Below are 21,549 nucleotides of genomic sequence, written 5' to 3'. Positions count from 1 at the left end.
GTTAACTGGACTGAAGAGCATACATCACAACTTAGTGTTGAGATAATAAGTACTTGCCTTGCCAAATTAGCACGAGCTACCTTAATGCAGTTATTACATGCACTAAGTTGTGCTTGTCGATGGTGATCTGTGGCGGCGGGACCTAGCCCAGTGCTAACGCGTTCGTTTGATCCACGTCGGTAGTTTTATCATGTACTGTTACAGATTATGTTTCACTTTCATGACGATTTCCCTCGTCGATGAGCCCATTGGGCTATTTCTCGTTCCATCTAGTGCACCACGACTGGTATATCAAAGGCCGTGGTATGTGCTATCCTGTCTGCGGGTTGGTGCATATAAAGTATCCCTTGTTATTGATGGAAACATGTAACGGGTTTTCTCTCTAAGACTGCAGGTCAAAAGTACCAAATGTTTGACATCCAATGGCCGATGATTAATAAATTTAATCAATGTGTTCTAGTGGTGTCGTTAAACAAAACAAACTTTTGTTTGATGGTGATTTGTGTGATCGGAACATGCTGGCAGGCGTCGACACTAGCTGAAAACAGCAGTTTTTGTTACCATCAGATTACCACGTTAACAAAGTCGAGAACGGTTCTTCATTCTTTACAAAATCTGCTCATGCAAAACGACTAACTAAAGTTTGATCAATTGCGATATACATTCAGGTCTCAGTACAGTTATAGAAGAGAGATACGAACGAAGAATAAAGCATCAGTGGGTCTACGAATGGAGCTTACAGCAGTAATACTGGGATCTGTACGCTTGGCAACTCGACAGCTTCAGGTTACCAGGTCCGTATTTAGTGGTAACATGGACATTGTTTACCTCGCCGAGGGCAGGAGTTAGCTCAGTCGGTTGTGTACTCGCTTGAAGTGCTTGCGTCGCAGGATCGCACCACCTCGGTTGATCCATTCAACAGATTTGTTTTATCGTTCCAACCAGTGTACCACATATGTGCTTTCTTGTTTGTAAGCGGGTTTCCTCTGGTGACTACGAGTCAGAATTACCAAATGTTTAACATCCATTTGCCGATGATCAATTAATCAATGTTCTCTAACATTAACGAATGGAGCTTACAGCAGTAATACTGGGATCTGTAAGCTTGGTAACTGTCGACAGCTTCAGGTTATTAGATCCATGACCATTTACCTCGCTCTATTCGGTGGATATAATGAGTAACACATGAGTGATATGCATAAGCAACAGCTGGTTAAACATTACAATGAGTATTATGCACTAACATAATGCACACTTTATTTGGAAAACAATCCTACTATACAAAATAATATAGGAAAGAAAGAAGTGTTTTATTTAACGACGCACTCAACACATTTTATTTATGGTTATATGGCGTCAGACATATGGTTAAGGACCACACAGATTTTGAGAGGAAACCCGCTGTCGCCACTACATGGGCTACTCTTCCGATTAGCAGCAAGGGATCTTTTATTTGCACTTCCCACAGGCAGGATAGCACAAACCATGGCCTTTGTTGAACCAGTTATGGACCAACAGTCATTGCAAGTAGTTTACACCTACCCATTGAGCCTTGCGGAGCACTCACTCAGGGTTTGAAGTCGGTATCTGGATTAAAAATCCCATGCCTCGACTGGGATCCAAACCCAGTACCTACTAGCCTGTAGACCGATGGTCTGCCACGACGCCACCGAGGCCGGTCAAAATAATATAGGTGTACGTACAATAATGCACCGTAGGATTCATATATCTCCGCTGGGGCAAGAAACGCCAGAAGGTGGCAATACAATTGAGCTGGGAGTAGACTTGCTTTAATTAGTAATTCATTCTAACACTATCACGCATGTTGGCCACTTCACATTCAGACATGCAGTTCAGATACAGAAACCAATATCCGAAACCTCACAATCCCCCTCTTAAAGTTACAGTCTCTGGTTACCATATTATAACATCATGTACAAAAAGGAAATACAAACTCGTGTGTGTTCGCTATGAACGGAGATCGTCAAAAGTATACGCTCGATTCGTCGCCTGTGCCGCCATCGCTCGGCAAAGCACAAACGACAACCTGATGTCAGTTTCAGTTAAGACGTGCGTTTGCCGATTTGAAATTGTAGGGTTCGTCTCAAAAAATGAAATGAGAAATCTTGCGTTGTACGAAGAACCTTCGGTTGAGGATACGGTACTAGAGTCTTTCGTTAAAACCGGTTTGATCTTGACAACGTATTATCGCCAATCGTACCTTCCTATTTCAGAATTAATATTTTATAAAGTGTTAGTAGAACTTTCAAAATTTAGTTTGTATACTAGTAACACATTGATCATGTATATATTTTAAAAATAAAATATACTAAAGTAGACAATGAACGTTTTCACTTCTTAATTTTACGTGTGTTAAAATCGACAAATTCAAATAAATATTCTTTCGTTTGGAAAGGGTAAAGTTAGTTGGATTTTTTGTTTTGTTTAACGACATCAATGTTAGAGCATATTGATTTAATAATCATCTGCTTTTGGATGTCAATCAGTTGGTAATTTTTACATATTATCTTAGAGAGGAATCGGATGCATGTGCAAGTGGGGAGGGAGGTATTAGAGGTCGAAACCCTTACCTGCCCAAGCTTAAAAAAATTGAAATATATTTTCTGGGGGAGCATGACCCCATATAAACTTCGCTCAACACAGTCTATAACCCCAACCCCGCTGAAATCCCTGCACACGCGCCTTGGAATCCCGCTACATTGTTTTTAGCAAGGTGTCGTTTATATGTACCATCCCAACAGACAGGATATCACATACCACGGGTTTTTATATACCCGCCGATGTGGATTGGTTCTAGACTGACCGCGCATTTCCAAAAACACCTTTTTAGGTCTAAGTAATGAATAAAAATAACATATAGTCTTGAAAAATGTTACGTAAATCGAACACAACACCCTCTTCCTCTACCCCTAGATGGCAATCACCGAGAGGTTTCTGTGATGACTTCCTTCCGTGAACAGATCGGTGATACGAGTCTTTTCCAGCTGTAGACATCAGGTCGTCCAACACGATGAGATTTCTGACTCTGGGATCCAAATAATGATCCTTTTCCAAATTCTCGGGTATGCCGTGAACAAATTTTACTCGAGCAACCATTTTGATCGTATCATAGAGAGGTTGCCATCGTTTGTAGAGCGAGATGATGCGCTGGGGAGGCGGGTGGATTTTACCATCCCTTAGCAGTTTGTACAACAAAAATGTTTTTCCACACGACGTGGGTCCCGACACGATCATGGTGAACGGATGTAACAATCTTAAGGGCTGCTGCTGCTGCTGCTGCTGCTGCTGCTGCTGCTGGGAAGGCTTATTTTCAGATTCCAAGAGTCCATGTTTATTTCGTACGTGCCGAGTTAGGTCGTGGGTCCAAACATATTTTTTTTCGCAAATGTGACACTGATTCATGATGTTGACTGTTGAAGTGTTCGACGTGAACTGGCGATGTTGAAACTGCCATGCCTCCTTTTATAGTCTTCTCAGAAATGCTTGTGCCGTTTTTGCCCAGTCTGCTCTCGTCGTGTCTGTTCACGTTTCCTTTTCTGCTCGGCCTTGGCTTGCTCTACCACCTGTTGTGTTGGGGGCACCATGATGACTTTGGGTGCCGGGGGCTTGTTCTGTTCCTCTTTTTCTTTTTTCCATGTAGGGTCATACAGTTCTAGACATCGATCTACACTGTACATCGTCTGACGTTTTCCACCACGTTGCACTGGAAAATGAGGTTGAAGTTTACCTTCTGCTTGCAACTTGTAGAAACGGGTCCACTTATCCACGTCGGGTACATATAACTTGTACTGGTCTGACATGGTCTCCCGTGTAGAAGAAACCGGCCTTGGCGAGTTCCCTCGGTTTCTGGCGTAACTGTAAGGGCCACCTCCCAAATGTCTGCATTCGTGTATAGAATCCTCTCATTTCGGGTCCATGACAGAACAAGTAATGTCTCGAAAGGCCACCCCATTCGTCATCGGCGTCGTAGGCATCATCATCGTAGGGAGCGCATCCGTTTTATATTCTCGAGCAGCATCCGTCTGATCAATTGGTTCTTCGTTCAAGATTTCGACGGGTTCACGGATATCCATGGGGGTCTTCATCCACAATTTCACCGGGTTCACGTGCAGCGTCCGTTTGATCTGTGTAATTTTCTTCAGGTTTGGTAGTCACTCTTTTGATCGTGTGTCTTTCTGAACATTTACAGATACCTCGTTTGGTGGGGAATGTTTTCCCCTTATCACTGTCGAATTTCCGGATATGTATCAAAAGTTCTTGTTTCCATGGTTGGGCCACAACGTATACATTTTGTCCAATTTCTAGTTGGCATCGCGATCTTTCACCCTGTTCAGGGCATTGAGTAGTACTTGATGAATGTCCCGATGCCATCTTCTTCTTTCAAAATAACAAAAAAAGCAACAAAACACAAAAATGTGAATATCATCAACCTCTAAAACAAACTAGACGTAGATCTTGTCTGTGGACTTTTCGGCGAACGAATGACTATGGTAACTAAAACAGTCCCTTTTATAATGCTGAGGGATTTCTAATTTAAGCAGGCCATTGTTTCCTATACAAAGACCATTGTGTCATTGTTTCCCACACGAAATACCATTGTGCCATTGTTTCCTTGACCACTGTTTCCTATCGAGGTCAGACACCTGCATCCACCACTACAAAGGCCCCTTGTTTCCCACACAAAATACCATTGTGCCATTGTTTCCTACACAAAGACCATTGTTTCCTACCAAGGTCAGACACCTGCATCCACCACTACAAAGGTCATTGTTTCCTACACAAAGGCCATTGTTTCCTACCAAGGTCACGTGATCACGGGAAAGTATGTCAATCATGACTCTCAACAGGCCTGGATACTACTGGTAGGTAGCTTTGACTTTGATTGGTACGAGCGGAACACAACATAAACGTTTACCCCTATTTTGATTTCATTAACCAATAGCAAATAGAGGGAAGAGTCCAGATGCATTTGTTTCCCCAAAATTTCGCAAGCAGAAACAGACGTGTGATTCTAGTGCAGCATGATGTTAAAAGTCCCATAGCCCATGAGCCGAGACCCAAAATTTGACCTATTGGTACCATCCGAGAGCACCAAACTTAACTATATGTTTTGATAGGTGTATGTATTTGAATATCAAAACAGCATGCTGGACTTTTCTGCATTGTAGCTTAAGGTCAGAAAATTAGTTTTAGTAGAGAGGGGTATTTTGCAAAAATGTTAATAACGTTTCTCTGTATTAATCGATTTGTCAATATATACATCATTTTAATTACACAAACTGAAATGCACTTTTCAACATTCACCAGGAATTCATTTTGAACTATCCCCAGCTAATTAGGGCATTGCAACATCATTGTACTTCAAGATGGCCGCCAATATATAAGCAAATCGTAATTTATAACAAGGAAATCGTAATTTATCGCTTTTGAAATCAACTGGGAAGACATATTTATGTTATTGAATGGATTGTATGGGCCACGAAATTTATTTATAACAACCTCTTGCTAACTGACATATGGCATTATCATTTCAATCCAAGATGGTCATGAAAATGGCCGACAAGAATAAGAAGTGGTCATATCTTACATTCTACATACATTCCCAATGAATAATGTACACTTCAAATAAAGGTTTTGTTTATATGGAAAACATTTCAATTTTAGTAATCACTTTGAAATACAGATAAATTTTATTACTGCATGAATCCAATATTCCTAAGTGGTTGCCAGAACAAAGAAATGACCACTGTATTTGTTAAGTATTACATAAACCAATAATTTTTAAACCAACTGCTACGCTTTAAGGGTAAACCAATAAATCCATTTCCCAAAACAATCTACATGTAAAATAGTTGACAATGCCAACATTGCTGTGATACATGGGCATATGCACGCAAGTCAACAGTTACTAGTGTTTATACGAAGGGTGGCCGAAAAGTTCTCGTATTAATTACTAATGATGTATTGTACAATCATAACAGTTTGCATATATTAAATACAATATGTTTTATGTTCATATGATGATGCATTTGAACCAAATACATAATTTTGTAGCACATCTCTACAGTCATCAAAGTGACTAGATATTCTCTGTTGATAACAAATGGACAACACTGGCTTCTGCGCTGTCATCAAGTATCTCCAACTGAAAGGACTAACTCCAGTTGTCATCCATGCGGCATTGGTATCAACTTATATCCTTCCTTTGTCACTGTTAACAGTTAAGACGTGGGCAGCGGAGTTCAAGAGCAGAAGAGAGCGTCGAAAATTATCCAAGATCAGGATAATCTTCAACTGACACTACTAAAGAAAATGTTGATAACATACAAGGATGATCGACGACTCACCACACAGCATATAGCCTATACAGTAGGCATTTAAAATGAGAAAGTTAAGGAATAAATTGAGTATAACAAAAGTTTCAGCACGCTTGGTTCCAATACACCTATGCACCTGTTGTTGCCATGGCTACTTTGTATAACTGTGGCTTTGAACTTATTAATCATCCTCCGTATTCACCAGACTTGGCACCGCCAGATGTGTAACTCTTCCCAAACTTGAAGAAAAACCTGGTAAGCATTATGCAAATGATGATGATATGATTTCTGCTGTGCATGACGTTTTAATACACCAGAAGGAAGCCTGCAACACTAGTGTGATCTAGGCACTCGAGCATCGTTGGCAGCAGTGTGTGCACCGCAGAGGATATTATGTTGAACAATGATAACGACAGACTCCGTCAGCGTAATTGATCGTAGTTAAACTCAGAACCTTTCAGCCATCCCTTATAGTTTTATCATTCCCATTTTCTATCTCTATATAATTGATATATACTTTATCCTTGCATTTTGACAATTTATCTAACAAAATGTATAATCGTGTGACGCCAACATTTCTCTCCATAACATGGCAATTACTAGTATACTAGTATGCTTCAGCTATACCTGGAAATGATCGGCCACCACCAAATGAACTTAGTGGCTAATTATTAACATGATTAAAAGGATTGCAGCGGTTGTTTTATCATTTGTCCCATGACAGCTACATTTTTCATTCAAAATGTGGTATTGTTTTATTAAAATCCACACCGAATTAGTTGCATAATTTCAGAGATGCTTCTTATGATTTCTGTCCAAAAAATAAAACTACTAGCTAGACCTGAAATGGGGAAACAGCAATGAAAAAGGTTACTTCTCATTTGATGACCCATGACCTTCCAGGCTGTAATACTGCTGCTATAATATAAAGGGTTACAAAAGCAACAGTTACCAAAATTCTGTCTGAAGCATTTAAACATATTAAACCCGGGGACTTAGATGCTAATATGGATAAGTCACCAGAAAGACTACATGCAGATGGTACAGACGTTGATTGGTAAAACTACGAAGCTTTAGATCACTTCCACAGGTAACTATTCCACATGATTATAGTGAAACCATGCACACTCTGAAATCGTCCCATTTAACCAAATTTCGCCGACTGGGTAATGTTGGTGTTAAATATGATGTATTTTATGTTCTTGCATTGTTTGGCCACCTAAGATTGGGTGAAGTGTATTCAAAATCAATAATTTTTGTTGCTAGGCAACAACCCTTTTGTTGATATTTGATATGGCAACATTAATATACGTATAACGGAATAACCGGATATACATACTAGGAATTACAATGTTACGATTAAAAAACTTCATGTTGGACGAGTTTGCAAGTCAAATTATCCTGATCATATATATATGTGTGTGTATCCATTATCAAGAGACAGAAAATGGGAATGATAAAAACTGATTCCACTTGCTCATTTATCACAGCCAGATTGGCATTATAGACTTGGTCTGTATGATGTAATATTTCTTCTAGATAGTTTAAAAATAGATTGGTGTATTCTTAAGACATAGATGTTAGCATAAGAATTATTATTTTAGATGACATTTTAAGATAACTTTACTTGCAAAACCTCAAAACGTAACAAAAAGATTGTTTCAGAATGCATATAACACGTCTTTGTTTTTGCAGCCATTTTGTTAGCCATCTTGAATTCTGGAAACGATCAAATTTCTCAGTAGAAAGTTAATCCAAGAATTGAATTCCCCGCCCCTATAAAACCCTGTATTTGAAGTAAAAATGATTGTTTGGGATAAAATAGAATGTAAGATATAGCCCCGTCTTACTCCTAACGACCGTTTTCAGGGCCATCATGGATTTGAATGATGATGCAATATCTCAGTTAGCATCTGGTGTAAATGTATTCCTTGGTGAATAAAAAAACCTAATTCCTAAGTTCACAATCTTGATATAGTTGATGTAAAATGTTTAATTTTCTTGTTCTGACTACTATAATGGTGGCCATCTTGGGTGTAAATAATATTGCAATGTCTTGATTAGCTGGGAGTAGTTCAATATGAACCATCTGACATCTAAAACACCATCATGGACATCAACAGTTTCGCCATTATTGATAAAATATTAGATATGTTTCCAGTTTTATTTCGACAGCCATCTTGGACGCCACCTTGAATATTTCAAAATGCTCAAGGATACTAAAGTACTCCTCTCGGGTCCTTAATCGACACTTACGACAGATGCAAAAACCACAAAGAACATTGTAGGTACCGATCTACAAGGTTTATAAGTGCTTTAGCGAACACTAAAACACGGATTTCTCAGATTTTTGGACCACTTGAATGATAAATGTTAAAAATTGTGATAACTAGGTAAAGCTACCCTATCGAAAAGTTCATCATGCATTTTTGTGTACTAAAACAATTATAACAGTTTTGTTTGGTGCCCTCAGATGATACCATCACGGGAAGCTGGTTTAATCTAGCTATAACAAAGATAATGTTTATTCTAAACCGCAGGGGAACTGCCGTCGTAAGCTTATTGCACTCGTAACAGAGCCTCTATCTGAAACAGTTAAATGATGGACGTTAATAAGTTGAAGCGTCGTATGACGTCTTAACGAGAATAGTATCTACACATGCTCGGACCGGTTTAACAGAGCGGTTACAACGTCACGCTTCACATAGTTAGCCACGGAAGGAAGGACATGTTTTATTTAAGACGCACTCAACACATTTTGTTTACGGTTATATGCCAGACATATGGTTAAGGACCACACAGATATTGAGAGAGAAAACCCGCTGTAGCCACTTCATGGTCTACTCTTTTCGGTTAGCAGCAGGGATCTGTTATATGCACCATTAAATAGACAGGATAGCACATTCCACGGCCTTTGATATTTCAGTCGTGGTGCACTGGCTGGAACGAAAAATAGCCCAATGGGCCCACTGACGGGGATCGATCCCACACTGACCGCGCATCGATCGAGCGCTTAGTTAGCCACGATATCATACTCAATATGACATGCTCAATATGACAACCTAAATTGAAATGTCTGAAATTGAAATTGGAGCGGAGTTATCGGAAACCGACAGTATAATAGGGACGGACCTACTTTCTAACATCTACTCACCCGATCAGCTTGGATCGTACCGTCCAAGTCTCTTGGCGGACATCTGAATGGGTGGTGGTTTGTCCCTACCAAAGACCAAAGTTAGTTTGTTTTGTTTAACGACACCACGACGGCCGTTGGATGTCAATCATTTGGTAATTTGGACATATAATCTTAGAGAGGAAACCCGCTACATTTTTCCATTAGTAGCAAGGGATCTTTTATATGCATCATCCCAAAGGCATGATAGCACATACCACGGCCTTTGATATGTCAGTCGTGGTGCACTGGCTAAAACGAGAAACAGCCTAAGGGCTCACCAATGGGGATCGATCCTAGACCGATCATGCGAGTACTTTACCATTGGGCTAAGTCCCGTCCTTGTCCTGACCAGTGTGTCACGACTGGTGTATCAAAGGCCGTGTTATATGCTGTCATGTCTGTCATGTCAAGATCTAACGCTGCTATAGGCGGAGTTCTTTGTTTGATCATGGTTTGTTTGCATACGATCGCTCCATAGGCCTACAATGTGTCTAAGATAAGACAATAGATAGTGCTGTTTAAAGAGTGCTCTCTGTTATACTGTGTACCGATACATTTTAAACATCCAATCATCGATCACCTTAGCTCCAGATACTCTGTTGACAAACTGTTTGTATCAACTTTCATTTGTTCATAACCTTTGTCAAATATATCCAATAATTGGGTTTTGTTTGTAGAGTAGTATCTGCCTATCTTGAACAAAAACAAAATCTCTTTCAGCTAGATATTTTTCACATTTCACGCACGTTTATTCCCCTTAAGGGTGGGTTTTCCATGACACGGTTTTTTTAAATAATTTTTTTTTTTTTTCTTTTTTTTTTTGTTGATATTTTGTTCGTTTTTATTTTTTTGGCGTGGAGCGGGCGCAGAACTCTGAAACCGTGCTCATAAAAATTAGATTGTTGTTATTAACGGTAGTGTGGGCTGGATTTAGCTCAGTCGGTTGAGTCTCGCTCGAGGTGCTTGCGTCCCAGGATCGAACTATCTTGGTGAATCCATTCAGCTGACTTTTTTTTTTCTTTCTCATTACTACCCAGTAGCGGATACGAGTGGTGGTGGTGGGGGGTGTCGGGGGGTTCGAACCTCCCAATTTCAGACAAGATGCCCTTAAAATGTTTTATATTAAGTAATTTTTTTACACCACTGTATAATTAGATCCACCCCTTCACACAACAATTATTCACCATGTTCGTGGCGAACAAAGAACAAAGCGCCTAATATATATATATATATATATATATATATATATATATATATATATATAGTTATATATATATAGTTATAGTTATATATATATATATATATATATATATATATATATATATATATATATATATATATATATATATATTATATATATATAGTTATATATATATATATATATATAGTTATAGTTATAGTTATAGTTATTTAGTTATTTACTAAATGCACAAATACGGGTAGTATTGTAAGTTGATCAGTTACCACCGGCTTCAAAGCAATAGGCACGGCGGAAGCAAGTCGATATTGGGGGGGGGGGGGGGGGGGAGGCTGACTGAGATCGAGGGCGCAAAGCAAAGTTTCTTGGGGATTCGAGGGTGTGCTTCCCCCTAAAGTTTTGAAAACTAGATGTCCTGGAATGCAATTTCCTGCATTCTTCAAGTAAAATTCATCTCTGCCTTAAGATTTACTACCAATAATATTGTTGCTTAAGATTTACTACCAATAATATTGTTGCTTAAGATTTACTACCAATAATATTGTTGCTTGAGCAATAAACGTCTGTCAAACACTGTAGTCTCATAAGGACATGCTTTCGTTTTTGTCTCCTCTCCTAGGCGAACATTGGACAGAAAGTGATGTTGGTGGCTCCATAGGCGTACAGGAACCCATTCTTGTAGGGGGGCAGGATGGTTTTTGCCCGAATTAAACGAAAATGCCCGAATCTGAATAGCATTTATTCATATTAGCATTACTACCAAACAGCTATATAAGGGTGCAAACGAATCACTGCGCATTTGTACTCGGATCACAACTAATTTTGCTGGTAAAATGATGGAAATACATGTTAAAAAGGTCTCAAATTAGCACATTTTGAACAAATATCTCTATCGTTTTTGTCCGAATTTGAGGATTTAGTCCAGCACTAGGTGACAGTTGTCCCCCACCCCACCCCACCCCACCCCCGATTCGTACGCTTATGTGTGCCCTGCCCTTGAAAAAAATGTTTGTTTTATTTGTCTTATTGTCCCCCAAGTGTCAAGGTTGGGGTGCCCTGATTCATCGACATAAAATATTAATCAGAATGTAATAGTTAAATACTAGAAGAGCATGACTTGTACATATAGTAGTATGGTAAGAACAATGCTAATAGTAGTAGTGGTAGTAGTAGTAGTGTAGTAGTAGTAGTAGTAGTAGTAGTAGTAGTAGTAGTAGTAGTAATAATTGGAAAAATAATAATGTAGATGATCATAACAGTCGTAATAATACCGAGGCCAAGTAATAAAAAAGAGTTTGCTTCCTGTTACATGCCACCCAAAACTATGGTACTGTAGGTAGGAAGGGAAAGCTTTTATTTTTTAAATCCATTTCCCCCCATTTTCTAGCTAATATTTGCCGACTAGTTTTCCAGACTATTATTTTAATCAGAATGATTAATAAGTTTATAGACTAAAAAAGTCCAAATCTCGTTCGACAACAATCTGTAATTTAAATACCACCCAAGTCTAATGTTATTCACTATGACGACACTAAGAGAACATTATAATGTGTTCATTTTAAAAAAAGCTTAATATCAAATCTGGTAAAGACAGGGTTTGAAATAAGGAAGTAAAATATGACCTGTTATTTGTTTTAAATGGCAGGCCAAAATAAACGTGTGTGCTAAGAAATACAATATGGCATGCTGGGAATAGGAAAGGTCTGTGTGTGAAAAGGTAGGACCTCTGAGATGAATTTTGGAACATTATTGAATTAAAAATCATTCTATAGCAGCTAGTAGCCATGAAAACAAATTCTACCCCTGTTCATGTTTTATTACTGCAATCAGGTTAATTGCAAAACGTTTTTGTTGTTGTTATTTGTAACTGCAAATATGGCCACACCGTCCGCAATCCCACCCCTGGCTACACCAGCGGCGGTGTCACAGACATACAATTACACTGAGTTTTCTAACTTATTGTTTTCAACTTCCCAATAATTCAATTGGTAAAATTCACAAATTATCGCACAAAATGTTCCAAACAATAAAACGCGTTACTAGGCATCTATATTTCAAAATTGTTATGGGGGTGCACAAGGGATGGGTCTGGAGAATGCCGTTCTCGTAAACTAAAAATGTATCATACCACAAGAATATTCAACACATGTCAGATATAGTTTAACTTTTAACTGATTGAAAGAAAGTAAGAAATGTTTTATTTACTTTAAGTGATTGAAGACAAATGCCCGGGTTTTTTTAAAGACAGTAATCCTGTGAAGAATGAGTGTGGTAGTGGTAAAAGTGTATGATTAGTGGAGTTAGGCAACACGCACGTGTCTACAAGTAAACCAATGTATAGTGAATCCCACGGGCGCACTTAATAGCGGGTTTGCGTGTTGTCCTCTCAATACAGCCCACGAAAATCGGCGTCAGCACAGACACCAACGATAAACGTTTATGAATAAATCCCCCGATGTTTAAAGGGACATTCCCGAGTTTGCTCCATTGTAAGATGTTTCCGACAAATAAAATATTTCTACGATTAAATTTACATATTAAATATATTTTCTTGTTTAGAATATCAGTATCTGTATATTCAATGTGTTTCTGGTCGTCTTAATATTTGTAAGAAGCCCAAACTGGATTTTGTCTTCAAATAATTTCGTACGTGCGAAAAAATAGTTTTTAGGAAATAAAATGAAATTTAACCTTTTACAAATTCTAGAACGATTAGAAACACGTTTATTATACAGCCACTAATATTTTATACAGAAAAATATATTTGAAATGTAATTACAGTCGTGAAAAAGCCTCTGTTAGTCGATAACAACTTAAAATTTGCAGAAAACCAGGAATGTCCATTTAAAACCTTTGTTTTGTTTAAGCACTAGAGCACATTGATTTATTAACCATCAGCCATTGGATGTCAAACATATGGTAATGCCGACATACAGTCATAGAGAGGAAGGAAACCCGCTACAATTTTCCATTAGTAGCAAGGGATCTTTTATATACACCATCACATAGACAGGATAGCACATACCACGGTCTTTGGTATTCGAGAAATAGCCAAATGGGCCCACCGACGGGGATCGATCCGAGACCGACCTCGCATCAAGCGAGCGCTTTAACACTGGTTCCCTCAATGGCTGGTTATGGTATGGATCGACTGAAAGGAAAGCAGTGTTTGGTTAACAACACACACCTTAGCACATTTTAAACTAGAACTAGTTTTGGTTATTCAGAGAAAGACGGAAAACCCGCTATCGCCACATAGGTTACTGTTTCCCCCAACCTCGCAAACCCCCAAAACAAAAACACCCCCCCCCAAAAAAAAAAAAAAAAAAACCTAAAAAAAAACAAAAAAACAACAAACAAAACAACAACAAACAAACAAAACAAACAAACAAACAAACAAACAAAACAAAACAAACAACAATCCACCAAAAAGAGCAAGACATCTCCCAAAATCTGAACGACAAAACCGTAATACATGACCAATGCTGTATCTCTGCACAGTGGAATGAGCATTTGGCAAACTAGTGATTGATTCCATGAATCTAGTGCCTCGCTACTCCCGAGAAGATTGTTTACTAGAGATTTCATCCTTCCTGCACTTCAAGACAAGTACCGTGATTACATTCCTGTGTATGCAGATGGATCACGGGATGGGAATTCCGTGGCTTGTGCTACAGTCTTTCCATCAGACACTATCATTTCCATGCGACTGCCTGATTCGGCATCGATCTTTAGTGCTCAAGTTTGGGCAGTCATTGAAGCCTTAGACGAAATCAAGGATTCTAGTGCATCCAAATTTATTGTTTTTACCGACACACTTTCGTGTCTCTAAGCTAAGCTGGACCATCCCTTAATTGGGATGGTGATACGAAAGTCTGTCTTTTTATCTATTGCCAATAAAGACATTGTATTTTGTTGGGTGCCCAGCCATGTTGGCATCAGGGGTAATGAAAAGGCAGATTCTGCTACAAAGTCTGCTTTGGATTTGCCTCATGCCAGGGTTGGTGTACCGTATACTGATTTTAAATATTGTATCAACCAATTTATCTTTTCGACTTGGCAACGTGATTGGGACGGTGCGGTTACGAACAAGCTTCATACCATCAAGCCAGTCTTGGGAGAGTGGCAATCCTCTTATAGACAGTGCAGGAAGGATGAAATAGTCTTGTGTCGTGCTCGCATCGGTCATACTTACTTGACCCATTCATTTATATTAAAGAAGATCCTCCACCTCAGTGTGAGCACTGTCAGTGTACTCTGACTGTGCGCCACATTTTTGTGGAGTGTAAGCATTTGTCAGTAATTCGAAAAGATTTATTTGGTCAAACAAATGTGATGGAATTATTTCGATTCCATCCAGAAATTATTTTACAATTTTTCCGTGATACTGAATTTTATTATAAATTTTAATTATATCTATCTGTGATATTTGTATTTTTACACTGTCCTTTACACTGCGTTTTTATTTAACTGTTGGATTTTTATATTGATGTTGATCATCACTTTGTTTTCCCATTACCATAGTTTGACACCCAATAGCCGATGTATTTTTCGTGCTGGGGTGTCGTTAAACAAACATTCATTCATTCATTCATTCCTGCACTGCCACATAGAGGACTGCCACCCCTGAATCAGCCTACCAAATCGAAACTAGCACAGGACAGAGCTCATTGGAATAAATACAGCTATAATATATATGTACTCATGAACAACAGTGATGATATCAGGTGTTGGCGAAAGGTGAGCATATCGTGTCATCACCCGTCATGCGTACTGCCACCACAGCGCTGCCAAGTCTGTCACTTCATCTAAAACGATATGACAAAAGAAATGTCAAACGGTCAGTGATGCATCGCCTCCACATGTCTATCATAAACGTTTTGAATACCCTCTGGAGTCCCTGGACATCACGACCCTAACTTCGTGCCAGAATGATATGGCGTTGTTTGAAATCTGCATGCCCTAAAGTATCTTAGACGATGTGGTATGTAGTCTCAAAAAGCTGGAGCAGAAGGTATATTGCTCGACATAAAGGGAAAATTGATTAAAATCATCCCTTTTGTCATACAGCGTAGTTTGGCGACCAGTGTTGCTTTTAATCACTTTGTATAGATCGATGTAGGAAACTGGTTTAATACCTTCAGATGTTTCTTTTATTTCTAACTCTTGTTGGTAAATCAATTGAAGGTAATCTGATATGCTAATATTGAATGATATGAGATCACCAATATAACGGAAAGTAAAGTTAAAAGTCTTAGCCAGTTTCCTTAATTTTGATTTAACTAGATTAAACCTACATTTTTATTCATATGCATAGAGAAAGAAATCGCCGTGTAGTGGAGCACAGTTGGTGCCCATGGGCATTCCTATTTCCTACCTATATGTCCTTCCCCCAAATATCGACATATATGTTGTCAATGAGGAAGTTCAGCATGTCACATGTCTGTCACAGTATACTTGAGCCTGGATTCATTCTTGTTCTTTACGAGTTGCCCAGTTCAGTGGAAGATAGTGGTGTATATACGTACACATATCTATCTTCCAGTTCATGCATAAGTAGAGGTACGCCAGTACATACTATGGCCGTTGGTGTACAGGTTGTGTTCGTATAGTGGTTCTGATATTAATGTTGTTAGTCTCTGTGGTTGTTTTACCTGTCGTTTGTATAGTTTCCCTGATGCTTTCATACATTCATTCCAGGTGTTTTCATGAATCATATGTATTAAAACGTAACAGACAACAAAATCCCGTTTTCATATAATTTTTGGTCAGTGATCGAAAACATAGAAATGTATCTAGTCGTCGTATCTTGACAACATATATAGCGATTGAAGGATAAATGCTTATATTTGTGACCAAGGCTTTTTTTTTATTAAACCCATGGACGTATTTTAATAGATCTCGAGTATAGTTTGCCATTTCTTCTTGTAAGCAATCTCTATTAGTTTAAATTCTCCAACAATGACATGCATTGGTATAAACCCATTCCAAGAGACCATACAAATAATGATTGTATAACTATTGGAGCATTATCATTTGCTACCTTGTACTCAAATACATACGATAGAGCGTTCACGTTTTTCACCCAGGACCCCCAGTGTCAAATTCCGATTTGAAAATATTAAACGAGTTTTGACTGACCAACACCGCTTGTTTTGATGGATCAGATAATGAAATCATTTTGTTTGACAAATCTGCTTAGAAAGTGTATTAAATATTTCAGAAAACAGCATGCACGAATAAAGAAAGAAATAATGTCTATTATGACTGAATATACAATTTATTAATAATCAAAATCATATTTACATGTACAACACTCATTACCAAAGTTTGTTATTATTATCAAGTCTTTATTTACGTATTAGTTATTATTTCTACGAGTCGGCTGCACATTATTGTCGACATTTATTAATATCGACTATTAGTGTAGTAGTACCGAATTACCACTTTGGGAACTAGTCGAAATAGTTTGCAAACCTTTAGAGAAAAATGGCTGGCGGAACAAGACCAGATGTATATAGAAAAAGACTATGAGATCTTGCCTTTATTTATTTAATGTTGCATGCTAACTTCCTTGCATTGAACACTCTGAGTGTTGGTATCACTCTATTGCTTAGTGAAAACATTGACAAGACGAAGTACTGAGCAGTTATACAATGTTTGGCTGGAGCAATTGGCTGGAGGAATTGACTGCAGTTTGTAGGGAGTCAGTTACTATTTTTAATAGAGTTACTACTCATCTCCTGACCAAAACATCTTCACCTCTCATCGTATGCATGTAGACACAGTTAGTAGATCGTGCATGTTCATAGTTACTTCGTAACTTTTCATTTACAACCGAGAAAGCTGGGTCCAACGTTTGGTAGTAGAAGTGTGTACATACACGTACCTCATGTGTATGACTACACACGTTACAGTTTTTACAAGCTCATTAATTAATTCTCTTAAAATAACTGCGTAGCCAACGTTTCAGCAGCCGCCAAGCTGAATCCTTCAAGAGAGTGTAATTATTTGTATTACCCATATGGTTAAAAAGATCTTGGTACATATCAAAGTGATACGTCCTACTAGAACGTCAAGTGGGACGTAACACTTTTGACGTCACAGGAACGTCAACGAAACGAGATGAGTGATATAAATTAAGATCGATTATGGGTAATAAATATATTAAACTCGCTACCATTTCGTGTCATGTTTATGTCCCTCGTGAAATAATTTTCATTGTCAATTGTAAATTATTTCAGTCGGGACATAAACATGATACGAAATGGATGCTCGTTTAATATCCTATAAATCTTACAATAGATGTGATACCTACCTTAACTTAAGAATATTCCTTTAATATATAGAGAATAACTGGTTAAAGATATTGGCTTACCTACGAAGGTTAGAATAGCGAATGCCGCGAGGATCTACCGAGCGGCATCCTCCAATTGACCTAAGCAGGATAAAGCCGATACCAGTTATTTTATTTATCCTACAATTTATTTAAAACGAAAAAGAAAATGGAACCGTTTTATTTGTCATCTTTACCGTTTTCCAGAGTGGTATCTCCACACGTGTTGAATGTCTCGTTGCCTACAGTATTTATAAAACCAAAAGAAAATAGTTATTAAATAACAACAAAATATGTCTTATTTTAAAATACAAATGTCTTCAAAACGGTTTATAAAAATCAAAACAATCAATAAAATAAAAATAATAAATGACAAAATGAAAATAAAAGTATAAGTAGCTTTGAACAATGTAACATTCCTTTGCTGTTCATAACTTATTTCTTTTCCAAAAACCTATATATTTGGTCAGGGACCAAACATTTATTACCCATATGGTTACAAATATCTTGGTACATACTATCAAAGTGGGACGTAACACTTTTGACGTCACACAATGATGTCATCAATTCATCCATCTTACAACCTTACAGTAACGTCAACGAAATGAGATGAGTGATATAATTAAGATCGACTATGGGTAATAAATAGCATTTTAAACTCGCTACCATTTCGTATCATGTTTATGTCCCTCGTGAATTAATTTTCATTGTCACTCGCTAAAGCTTGTTACAATTGAAAATTATTTCACTCGGGACATAAACATGATACGAAATGGAAGCTCGTTTAATATCCTATTAGTATACATCTATCCTGACAATACGTATAGTAATTGCAGCATAGAGTCTTACAAGGAAGCATGATGGCTGCCGAAACTCTTGGAACGAATTTAATACCTTTTTTTCATCTTTTCAAATTTGAGATTTTCGTATAGTATACAAAGTTTTGGTTGTCGAGTCGAGTGTTCTACTGAGAGAACAGGAAAATACTCCAGCAGAAGAAACTTGTACCATCACTATTACAGATCAATTAAACACCATCATAAATGAGTTCCTATTGTTAGGTACAATCTGCATGCTTTATTATAATTCTGTACCGTGCTTCGTACAATATATAAACTGGAGTTAAAGTAAACAACCACACTATTAATGTAAGATGATATCTGCGACAATGGCTAAAACATTACAATTCTGTAAATTTATGTTTTATTTTAATTATAAATACAATTATACTATGTAATGTCATGTTCTGAGATACTTATTGTAATGTTGTCTTTTATGTTTATTGTTAATACAATAATTATACTATGTAATATCATCTTGTGAGATATTTATCGTTAATATAATTATACTACTTAATATCATCTTATGAGATATTTATTTGTGTATACGCCAACAACCTTTTTGCCAATCCATTTCATTGATTAACGAAATAAAATATTACTTAAATAAACATAAATAAACCGTCTTGTAGACTGGCGCTTCTCTGTATTGTCACATTGTGAATTGTTGAATCAGTTATTGCGACAACACTTTCTACACCGAAACACGTCTTCCAATTCCTTTCGAAATGCTGGATTTAAAAAAGCATATATAATTGGGTTCGAAACGTTGTAGGCAAAATAAGTATAAAACACAAGGGGTAAAAAGTCTACTACTCTGTGAGCCATTAACCACGACGGTAGAAATGCTATCACAAACACCACTGTAACAACAAACAGCATCAACGCCGTACGGATGTTGGCTACCCACGATTTTTCACGAATGCAGTTATTTTTATCCATCGCAACTTTCCGTGAATTATTCGTCGCGTTACCGTGACTCTCGCCGTCTGCTGCGGGGGACAACGGCACCTCCGTGAACGACGTTTCGCGGCACAACGAGGATTTTGTTTTTCTTCTTTGTTTATCTCTTTTTGCTCTTCTCTCTAACACAAATTTGTAAATAAGAATATACAGAACAAACACAACGAGGAAACATACGAGAAACATCCCAGCGTAAATCTTCTGGTAAAGCTGTCGAAACTGGTTCGTGAAAATTAGTTCGTTTGGCAGGCAGATTCCAGTGTAGATGACGGCCTGCACAGTGGTGCAGTTGTCCACACGAGGTGTCGCTATGGCCGTGCAGTTAGCTTCCCCTCCCACACACATCTCAGATAGCAGGTCCGACTGTCCGGCGTCTGTAACCTGGGTGCTGTTCATACTGGTGACAGGCAGGTTTTTCCTCTCAAGTTGATACACGCCGGCTGACAGCGCGGTGATAATACCAAACACAGTGGCAAACAGTGCCAGGAACACAATGATAATCTTTGCTCTCCGTGCGTCTAGCGAATACGTATGCGGATTACAGATGCACAGGAAGCGGTCGACTGCAATTGCGACCATGATGAAGGCGGAGAAAGGCACGTTGCACGTGATAAGGAACAAATAGAGCTTGCAGAGGATGTCGTTCCTCAGCTCGTAGACTAGTTTCTCGTAGACCATCGTGTAAGGCATCACGCACACGCACGTCCAGAAGTCTGAGGCGGCCAAAGCAATGATGAAGACGGTGGATGCGAGTTTGTGACGCTTCTTCGTGTATACATACAGGACGAGAGAGTTGCCAATCGTACCGAGAACACTGAAGAACGAAAGCATCCCGATTATTTCCTGCACAGGATTCTTTGGCATCCTCAGAGGAATGCGAGTAGAGTTGCACATTTCCATTCTTCACTTATATGTGCAATATCCAGATAATGCTACACTTAGTACTTGTATTCCAGTTCTCCAATAACACACTAATAAATGTCAAGCTATTTTAAAAATGAAATGACTTCATCTGAATTTCACAAATTGACTTGTGTATAATGAATGTATTTACTTGCAGTCCACTAATGAGGTTCTGATACCTTTCGTCAGTTCAGCTGCACACTCATTATCACATCCGGCTTGCAGAATGACCTGAAATGAAAATGAAAAAATATAGATTATAGATTACAAAAAAAAAGCCCACTAAAATAAGCAATTATATTTTTAAATAACAAACTCACATGGCTGTACTTTCCTATTCTGGTCTCGACAAAGTTCATCACCAGGATATGCTTAATATTTAAACTCACTATAATGGTCTCCTGCTTGGTATATGACGGCACAAGTTTATTAATCATGATCCATGTCATGTTAGCAACATGGTGTATTCACTTTTTAGATATGAAATCTGATTGACAACCTTATATTAGCAACGCACCGATATCTTTCACGTCGGTAAGCGTCAGCCCAAACTGTTGCAATCAAGCCAACACGGACTGACTGATAAACTGAACAAGATCAAGTTACAAACTCTGCTGATTACGGAGAAATGCAGTTCGGTTTCTGTGGAACAAAATCAAGATAAGATACCCGCCAACCTACAACATACCTCACTCAGGTGTGAGGCGCATAAAGCATTCCGTGTCACAATGTGCGAGAATGAAAATAGAAAACAATTACGAGGTTGTTGGGACCATAGATTGTTTTATGACTATGCC

General features: G+C 38.2%; 1 protein-coding gene across 1 annotated transcript in view; it reads right to left on the bottom strand.

Moving 5' to 3' along the window:
- Window positions 1-17,883: 17,883 nt before the first annotated feature.
- Window positions 17,884-21,549, bottom strand: part of LOC121390075 (neuropeptide FF receptor 1-like) — a 72,137-nt gene continuing 68,471 nt past the window's right edge. The window contains exon 2 of the mRNA XM_041521785.1: window positions 17,884-20,983. Within this exon, the coding sequence (XP_041377719.1) occupies window positions 19,559-20,749 (1,191 nt within the window). The 5' untranslated portion in view covers window positions 20,750-20,983 and the 3' untranslated portion in view covers window positions 17,884-19,558. The remainder of the gene's footprint in view (window positions 20,984-21,549) is intronic.

The sequence above is a fragment of the Gigantopelta aegis genome, chromosome 15 (genome assembly GCF_016097555.1).
Source record: "Gigantopelta aegis isolate Gae_Host chromosome 15, Gae_host_genome, whole genome shotgun sequence".
In the NCBI taxonomy this organism is placed as follows: Eukaryota; Metazoa; Mollusca; class Gastropoda; order Neomphalida; family Peltospiridae; genus Gigantopelta; species Gigantopelta aegis.
The sequence above is the reverse complement of the archived record's forward strand: the minus strand, read 5'-3'. Positions and strand labels throughout refer to the sequence as shown.